General features: G+C 44.0%; 1 protein-coding gene across 1 annotated transcript in view; it reads left to right on the forward strand.

Annotated features, from left to right (window-relative positions):
• The window catches only part of LOC140135329 (uncharacterized), a 22,175-nt gene extending 12,043 nt beyond the window's left edge, over window positions 1-10,132 (forward strand). Inside the window, exons 2-3 of the mRNA XM_072156664.1 lie at window positions 428-474; window positions 7,303-10,132. Of these exons, the coding sequence (XP_072012765.1) occupies window positions 468-474; window positions 7,303-8,825 (1,530 nt within the window). The 5' untranslated portion in view covers window positions 428-467 and the 3' untranslated portion in view covers window positions 8,826-10,132. The remainder of the gene's footprint in view (window positions 1-427; window positions 475-7,302) is intronic.

Raw genomic sequence — 10,132 nt, forward strand, 5'->3', positions numbered from 1 at the left:
AAGTTAAATCCAGCGTTCAGTCCAAATCGGTCGGATCGTACGACGACCCCGCACCCCGATTTCTGTTGCATGAAAGCCAGTGCAGCTGTGCCAAAATCCGATTGCCTGCGGCACAATCGCCAGTTAAACACCTGTCACAGCGGCACAAATCCCGAAAACGCCGAAAGTGCGACCGGGGATCATTAGTAAATAACCCCCAATATGTTAGAACATAACATACACAAGATAAGGGGTGATATAAGTTGGATCGGGGATACCAGTGACCGGTATAGAGTCAGTGTTACTATATTAGAGAGAGAATGGTGAACAAGCGTTTAGCTACAAAGTATTTATCTCTCAGTTAAGTTTTAGCTTAGTGTTTGCAGCGTTATGTCATGTTTGATCTAAATAATGCTAATAGTTTTAATATTCTGCTCCTCATTTTTAGAACAATTTTCATTCATGATTCCAAAAGATTACAGAAAACAATGTCTGGTAAGTTATGACAATTATTAGTTTTTATACTACATACTGAATTGTAGACATTCTGTCCTACCACCTATACCATTGAATGATAAAGTTGTATATTTGTCCTACAGTCCTATGTAACACCATAGATAAAACAAAGTGATAATCCTTTGAGTACTGTAAATGTAGTATATATTACATGCAGTCCTATGTAACACCAATAATAACATATAGTAGCTCTTAGTCATTATGTAAATAGTGAGCTTTGTGAAGTACAAACCCAATGCTGCCGTATGAGTCATCAGTAATTACATTATATAATATTAAATAACTGATATATAAAGCTGAGTGTATGGGTGTGTGTCCGTTAAAGTAATCTGCACTGTCGCTGTTATAATCACCAAATTTTGCATATCCGCTCTCTGTGACTCAGGGAACGTCATAGACTCGGTATTGAGCCGAAATTTTCACCCTGAGCTTTCCAAAATCCACTTATTAACCCCCCCTATACAGGAGCCATTATCTGCTGCTGCTGTGGGAGGGGAGCCGTGATTGGTTGCTATTTTTCCATAGGTCATTAATATGAGCTCTGAGTTTTGATTGGTTACTATAGGCAATGAGTATAAGACAACTTATGTGTGAGGTAATATAGATAGGGATACAGGGATAAGGGGAGATATATCAGAAATGTCTGAGGTAAAACTGTTCCAGTTGCCCATGGAAACCAAATAGATCTACTGTAATTTTATACACTGCTGTGGGAAAATGAAACTTGAGCTCTGATGGTGGCTCCAAAGCGCTGCTGACTCGTTAATGCTGCCGGCAAATCACCAATCGCAGGTGTTAGCGACCGGTGTTTGCTCCATTGTGCAGCAAACACTCGTGAGTACAGGACGTTCAGGAAAGTCTTTTTGCGTTAAGGGGTTAATATGAGCTCTGAGTTTTGATTGGTTACTATTGGCAATGAGTATAAGACAGCTTATGTGTGAGGTAATATGTGAAGTAATATGTGAGGTAATATGATAGACAGGTAGATAGACACATATACAGATACAATAGGTATCGAAAGTATTCAGACCCCTTAAAATTTTTTACTCTTTGTTTCATTGCAGCTAAAAAATAAAAGATCAAAAATGTTCTTTTTGTGCTCATTAATGTACACTCTGCTCCTCATCTTGATAGAAAAAAAAATTAAATGTAGATATTTTTTGCTAATTTATTAAACAAGAAAACCTGAAATATCCCATGGTCATTAGTATTCAGCCCCTTTGCTCAGTAATGAGTAGAAGCACCTTTTGGGCTAGCACAGCCATGAGTCTTCTTGGGAATGATGCAAGTTTTTACACCTAGATTTGGGGATCCTCTGCCTCGCTACCTTTCCAGTTCCCTCAGGTTGGATGGTGAACGTTGGTGGAAGCCATTTTCAAGTCTCTCCAGAGACGCTCAATTGGGTTTAGGTCAGGGCTCTGGCTGAGTCAGTCAAGAATGGTCACAGGGTTGTCCTGAAGCCACTGCTTTGTTATTGTAGCTGTGTGCTTAGTGTAATTTTCTGGTTGGAAGGTGAACCTTCAGCCCAGTCTGAGGTGCAGAGCGCTCTAAGAAGAGATTTTCATCCAGGATATCTCTGTAATTGGCCACATTCATCTTTCCTTTAATTCCAACTAGTTGTCCTTTACCTGCAGCTGTAAAACACATAGCATGATAGCATAGCATGAAGCCCCCATCACCATGTGTCACTGTTGGTATTGTATTTGGTAGGTGATGAGCACTGCCTAGTTTTCTCCACACATACCAGTTAAAATTAACACCAAAAAGTTCAATCTTCGTCTTATCAGACCAGATAATCTCATTTCTCATAGACCGGGACACCTTAATGTTTTTTTGCAAAGTGTATGTGGCTTTCATATGTCTTCCCTCGGCACACTCTGCCATAAAGCCCCGACTGGTGGGGGGCTGCAGTGATAGTTGACTTTGTGGAAGTTTCTCCCATCTTCCAATTGCTGGAGTTCAGCCACAGTGATCTTGGGGTACTTCTTTGCCTCTCTCACCAAGGCTTTTCTCCCACAATTTTTTAGTTTGGCTGGACAGCCTAGTGAAGGAATTGTTCTGGCCACTGTACTCTTAGGAGCCTTAAAGAGGACCTGTCACCCATAATTTCAGCACTAGGAGCTGCTTACTAGAGTAAGCAGCTCCTAGTGCTTAAACAAACGCAGCGGTGTTATAAGGATAGCGTTACCGGAAACGTCTGGTAACGCTATCTTACACTACGGCGGGGTACAATGTAATCGTTAGACCGCTCGCAAAGTGGGGTTGGGGCGTGTTAGTGGTGGTGACTGCCGCATGACGCGTGGCAGTCACCGCCAGCCTATGGAGCGAGAGGGGTGGTTTGGGGAAGAGGCAGATTACATTGTACTCTGCCGCAGTGTTAGATAGTGTTACCGGAGGTTTCCGGTAACGCTATCCTTCTAACACTGCGGCGTTTGTTTAAGCACCACTTTACTTTAGTAAGCAGCTCCTAGTGCCGAAATTATGGGTGGCAGGTCCTCTTTAAGTGCTGCAGAAATTCTTTTGTAACCTTTGCCAGATCTTTGCACTGCCACAATTTTGTCTCTGAGCTCCTGCGGCTGTTCCTTAGACCTCATGATTCTCATGTGCTCTGACATTCACTGTGATCTGTGATGTCAGGTGTGTGCCTTTCCTAATTAAGTTCAATGAGTTTATTTAAACAGAACAGGATTCCAATTAAGGAGTATACATAATTAGATATACATACATAGATGTACGTAGAAATAAAGATAGATTTACACTGATAGAAAGAGAGATGGATATAACGATAATAAAGATAAAGATAGATAGACATACAAAGATAGATATAGAAAATATTTTATGTTAACCCAGCTGGTATATAATATAATGACTTCTTTTGTGCCATCCAGCGTGACATTTCTCATTGGGTGCTTCCTGTTCTTTCCCTGAGAGTTAAACATTTCCTGTGTGAGTTTCATTCTTAGTGGTGGCGAAGCTGTGGTGATGAAGACATCTAAATAAAAGACATGCCTTCATTGTGGGTAATAAGGTCCTGTTTAGATGGAATCCCCAAAAATATCTATGACATAAACTCATCAGTAAAATTATTTAAAGGAAATCAAAATCAAGCAAGATAAACCAGGGACACTTACTTATAACCGTGGTAATCTTCTTATATTTGTAATCCATGGCCTCCTTCCTTCTAAAATCAACTTGTAATATTAAGCTAATTAGCCTGAAGGGCTTTGGGTGTGTTACAAGAGCAGCTCCTTACTGTAACTTTACAGGCTGTAAGACTATCTCCCCCTTCTCCCTTCAGCACACAGTGGGAGGGGAGAAGTGCTCCTTGCACACTGTAACAGCCTGTAACCTGCAGCAGGGAAGGGCTCTGGTAACACCTCCAAGAGCCCTTCAGGATCCTTAACATAGTTTTATAAGTTTATGTTAGAAGGAAGGAGGCCATGGATAACAAATATAAGAAGATAATCACATTCACAGTGTTTGGTTCTATGAGTAAGTGTCCTGGTTTATCATAATTGATTTAGATGGTAGATTTCATTTAATAGAGACTGCACTGCATATTGTGTACTGGTGTACAAACATTACATTATTTATTGTGCTGCATCATTTTTATATACCCTTGAGCTGCGCTCTCTAATCAACACATGTATTAATGTTCTCTAATGATTGTAAGTTACCTACTATATTATACTCCAGAACTGCACTCACTATGCAGCTATGTTATGTTTTTCTTCCATATCTTTATATTTTTTATTTCCTGTAGGTTCTTGGAAATGGGTGCGAGGGAGAGTAGAATCGAGTCACCTGCTCAGACTTCTACAGGAATAGGTGGTGGCAGTGGAACTAGGACTACGGCCAGGGTCCACAGTCTGCCAATGAAAACGGTGCCACCACCCATTACTAACCCTGTCCTTGTGTGGCCAGACAACAGCACGCGCTGGCAGCGCCTGTATGATGTCTACATCTGTCACAGCAAGGATGAGGCCGATTGCTCATATGCAATGGAGATGCTTTCATACCTGGAGCAGCAGCCAGAGAAGTTGCGGTGCTTCCTTCCTATGAGGGACATGTTGGCGGGGAGTCCTATACCCTCAGAGATTTGCAGCGGATTGGAAAACAGCCACTGCTGGGTGATGCTATTGACCCCACATTTCCTATCTGACAATTGGTGTAGATACCAAATGCACCAGTTTATTACGCAGGCACCATGCTCAAATGGGCGCTTAATCCCTGTTATAATTGGGCTGTCGTTGGCACAGTACCCATCAGAAGTGAAGCATATGTATGCCTTCAAGGACACGCTAAATGACAGGAGTGTGTTCATTAAAGTCAAAGATGCCATACTAAGATGTAAGTATAAAGTAAGAGCTCAATTTATTCCTGTATCTATATGAGCCAATCTTGTGATTAATGGGGTCATAGCAGCCAGCAGTGAATAAGAAATGTGTGAGAATGCAGGTGACTCACCATTATACCTTCAAGAAGGGTTGCAAGATGTATTGAAACAACAATACTTTTTCGATACAATCCCCCTGCAAGCGGTTTAGTACCAAGATTTCCTGGGCTGTGATACAAAAATAAAAATAGTGTGCTGTATGTAGCCATGCGCATCTCGCAACACAGACAGGAAGCAGCTGGGACTGCCTTCCCCCCAGTATATACCCAGTGCCTGCCCCCAGTATATAGCCTGTGCCTGCCTCCCGTAAATAGCCAGTGCCTGCCCCCTGTATATAGCCAATACCTCCCCCCGTATATAGCCAGTGCCTACCCCCCAGTATATAGCCAGTGCCTGCCCCCCCAGTATATAGCCAGCAGCCCTCTGCCCCCAGTATATACCCAGTGCCTGTCCCCCAGTATATAGCCTGTGCTTACACCCTGTATATATAGCCAGCAGCCCTCTACCCCAGCATATACCCAGTGCCTGCCCCCAGTATATAGCCTGTGCCTGCCTCCCATAAATAGCCAGTGCCTGCCCCCTGTATATAGCCAATACCTCCCCCCGTATATAGCCAGTGCCTGCCCCCCAGTATATAGCCAGTGCCTGCCCCCCAGTATATAGCCAGTGCCTGCCCCCCCAGTATATAGCCAGTGCCTGCCCCCCCAGTATATAGCCAGCAGCCCTCTGCCCCCAGTATATACCCAGTGCCTGTCCCCCAGTATATAGCCTGTGCTTACACCCTGTATATAGCCAGCAGCCCTCTACCCCAGCATATACCCAGTGCCTTCCCCCCCAGTAAATAGCCAGCAGCCCTCTGCCCCCAGTAGGCAGTGCCTGCCCCCAGTATATAGCCTGTCTCTGACCCCCGTATATATAGCCAGTGCCTGCCCCCCGTATATAGCCAGTGCCTGCCCCCAGTATATACCCAGTGCCCGCCCCCCAGTATATAGCTAGTGCCTGCCCCCCTCTATATATAGCCAGTGCCTGCTCCACAGTATATAGCCAGTGCCTGTCCCCCGGTATATAGCCAGTGCCTGCCCCCCGGTATATAGCCAGTGCCTGCCCCCCTGGTAGGTGGGGTGTGCCTGCACCCCCAGTATATAGCCAGTGCCTGCCCCCCAGTACATAGCCAATACCTCCCCGCGTATATAGCCAGTGCCTGCCCCCCAGTATATAGCCAGTGTCTGCCCCCCCAGTATATAGCCAGCAGCCCTCTGCCCCCAGTATATACCCAGTGCTTGCCCCCCAGTATATAGCCTGTGCTTACACCCTGTATATAGCCAGCAGCCCTCTACCCCAGTATATACCCAGTGCCTGCCCCCCCAGTAAATAGCCAGCAGCCCTCTGCCCCCAGTATATAGGCAGTGCCTGCCCCCAGTATATAGCCTGTGTCTGACCCCAGTATATAGCCTGTGTCTGACCCCCGTATATAGCCAGTGCCTGCCCCCCCATATATAGCCAGTGCCTGCCCCCCCCCCCATATATAGCCAGTGCCTGCCCCCCTCTATATATAGCCAGTGCCTGCTCCACGGTATATAGCCAGTGCCTGTCCCCCAGTGTATAGCCAGTGCCTGTCCTCCGATATATAGCCAGTGCCTGCCCCCCTGGTAGGTGGGGTGTGCCTGCACCAACAGTATATAGCCAGTGCCTGCCCCCCAGTATATAGCCAGTGCCTGCCCCCCAGGATATAACCACTGCCTGCACCCCCTGTATAAAGCTAGGTCATACACCAAGGACATATTTTGCCTATGGATTATTAGCGCCCAGGTATAACATTCAGTTTGTCTAAATCACCCTCCATAGACTGTATTACACCACACAGCTTGGTGTCCTCTGCAAAAATAGACACAGTGCTATTAATTTCTACCTCTATATCATTATGGTCAGATCGTTCCTACCATATACTGCAATACAACTGTATTGCAGTATATGGCGTTTGTGCACACTATACAGAATGAATGAATAGGCAGTAGCCATTCAGACTCAAAACGAAGACCCAAGGCTGTCATGGCAAATTTTTATTGCCAAATCTATTTTAAGTAAATGCTTAAGTTTAGTTTAAAATGAAAGGTTGCACACGTAAGCTCTGACAGCAGGGGTAAATTTCTACCAGATTAGACCTGGTGGAGATTTTAGCTATAGTCTCTGTTGTTTTCCCAGCTGAGATTATAGGTTCCTCCAGTACTCTCAATGTGGCATGTGGGGTGGAAATCCAACAAAGCTGGTTGAAATAGGGTTCTATACATCCCTTCTGGCAGAAGTATATATTTCTCAGTGTCTGCAGAACACTAGAGGTAAAAACTGAAGTTATTAACATATTCATATCTAAAGCCTTTATTTGCAACTATTTATATTTTTTTTCCCCATAGATCTAAAGGAGATGCTGACTGTTACAAGTGACCAGATTTCTGCATTTTCACCAAGTAGAAGTACCCCGGAAAGTAGTGAGAGCCCCAGGAAGCCTGTAGAAAAGAGCCACAGGGATATATTAGAAACCCAAGTATCCACTGGTGACTTATCCATGGAAAACTTAGTTACTCTGGAGACTACTATTAATATGTACTCAAAAATCCCAATCACAGAGAAGACCACCAGTGACATTTCCTTGAGAACCCCATTAACTCAGGAGACCCCTACAAACGGGTCCTTAGAAATTCCAGTACAGGAAACCACAAGTGAATTTCCATTAAGAAGGTTGGTGCCAGAGATGACCATCAGTGAAATGTCTATGAAAAGCTCTAAAACTGAGCAGGAGGCTAGCAATGACATATTGATGAGAAGTTTTGTGACCAGACAGGAGACCACCAGTGACATGACTAAGGGAAGCGCTGTGACTGAACAGGACACCTCCAGCTCTGTGACCAGACAGGAGACCATTAATGACATGCCCACAGCAAGCACTATGATCGAACAGGACACCACCAGCTATATTTCCATGAGAAGCTCTGTTACCCTGGCCAGCGGGAGTGCTGTGACTGCACAGGACACTGCAAGCTATACTTCCATGAGAAGTTGTATGATGCGGCAGCAGACCACCAGTGACATGTCCATGGAAAGCATGCTGACTGAACAGGACACCACCAGCTCTGTGACCCAACAGGAGACCATCAGTGACATGCCCACAGGCAGCACTATGATCGAACAGGACAGCACCAGCTATATTTCCATGAGAAGCTCTGTGACTGGACAGGAGACCACCAGTAACATGGTCAGAGGGAGTGCTGTGACTGCACAGGACACTGCAAGCTATACTTCCATGAGAAGTTGTATGACGCGACAGCAGACCACCAGTGACATGTCCATGGAAAGCATGCTGACCGAACAGGACACCACCAGCTCTGTGACCCAACAGGAGACCATCAGTGACATGCCCACAGGCAGCACTATGATCGAACAGGACAGCACCAGCTATATTTCCATGAGAAGCTCTGTGACTGGACAGGTGACACCTTCTTGGCTGCAGGACAAATGCAAAGACATCTGTACGGATTGTAAATGCATCACAAACAAGGACTTATTCAGTCATGAGACACAAATAACCACAAGTGACTCTGGCATTTGGTCCATGAGTAGGGACCTTCATTCAGACTGCAGTTATTTATATACAAATGATGAAAAAATAGAGAGGAAGCACTTACACTCAAACTGCAGTGAGATATACACAAGTGGTGGGCAAACAGTGAGCTCACAGTCAGACTCCGAGTGTAGTGACATTTACACAAGTGGCAATGGCTTCTACTCGGGTCTGGCAGAAAGCTCTGAAGAGAAGGTCCTACATTCACAGGCACCAAGCATTGACTCTCATGCACTTTACAGTGACATCTATACAAATATATCAAGACAGGACTCTGCTACATGTCCCCAAGAACAACAGCATTTGCTAAATCAATGAAAAATTTTCAGGTCAATTATTGGTTTATGAAAAGTCATTTTAAAATGATCTTATCCTTTAATTTAGCATTGACTATATTGCACACTACAGACTATAGTGATCCATTGTTATACAGACATGGAACAAGTCCCTGTATAGGTCACATTTGCACAGCTATAGAATGTCATGGAAAATGTAGATGCTTTATCCACTGTGACATACTATAACAGTGTCATAACTTACTGCTATTTACCTTTTGAGATGCCCCCCAGGGCACAGCAGCTAACAGCAACGTTATCCTCAGCCCCTTGACCCACACGTCTGTTTACTTATATACTTTACATGGTAGTTCTCAATAATTTTCATCATCTCTGTTTGCTGTCTGTAATAGAAGTATTCCTGTAAACTTTTCAAGGCAAAACCTAATACTGCTCCCAGCCAAGAGCATTACGTTGAGTAATTAAAGGGGTATTCTGGGAATATGAATGTCTGATACAAAAACCCATAATACTATAAATAAATGAATGTAACAAAACTCAATGGCATGAGTCACAAAATAGAGCTTAAATAGTTTGATTTAATGATTCCAAAAATGTTATGTGCTTTCTAAAGTAGGCGCCACTGGAAACTACAAGTTCCATGATCCTTTAGTTCTCAGTAACCCTTCCTCCCTCTTCTGATCTGCTCCCAGTGATGATGTGTAACTGCCATCACTGCACATTACCTCACTGAGATGACGTCTCACCACAACACTGGCCATACTGGATGCACTGCAACAAACTGACTACAGCCAAGAAAGTGGAGATCACATGACCTGCCCAGGCAGATGCAGGACATGTGACCAGCAGCCATCTTCTGTCCTGTTTCTGCTCCATGCGGAGAAATTCAACTGACTGATTAAAGGGCCAGTAGCATTCTAATTCTTCATTACATTGCATGTCAGCAGCATTTTTCTGCTAAGGGAAGCAACATTTTAAACAACAACTAATGACATATTAGCTTATATTTAAATGGCCTATTTGTATAAGAATTATGCTGATTCCTGGAATACCCCTTTAAGTAAATTTACATAATACTGGACAGGCCCTATAAGGCTAGGTACACACTGAACAGATCTTCAGTAGAATTTCTGTAGAGAACCTTTTCAAAACCATACACAATCCTAAGTCCGAGGGCCATGAACCCACTGCAAATCCCTGACCTTAGGTTGCCTTTTCTTTGACAGTATATTTCATGACAGTATTGTAAAAAAGTTGATGCTACAATAAAGCTGCTATTTTACCAGTTTTGTTAAATTGTGTCCAGAATAATAATATGCTAATACTCAA

Source organism: Engystomops pustulosus, chromosome 6 (genome assembly GCF_040894005.1).
Source record: "Engystomops pustulosus chromosome 6, aEngPut4.maternal, whole genome shotgun sequence".
NCBI classification, from domain to species: Eukaryota; Metazoa; Chordata; class Amphibia; order Anura; family Leptodactylidae; genus Engystomops; species Engystomops pustulosus.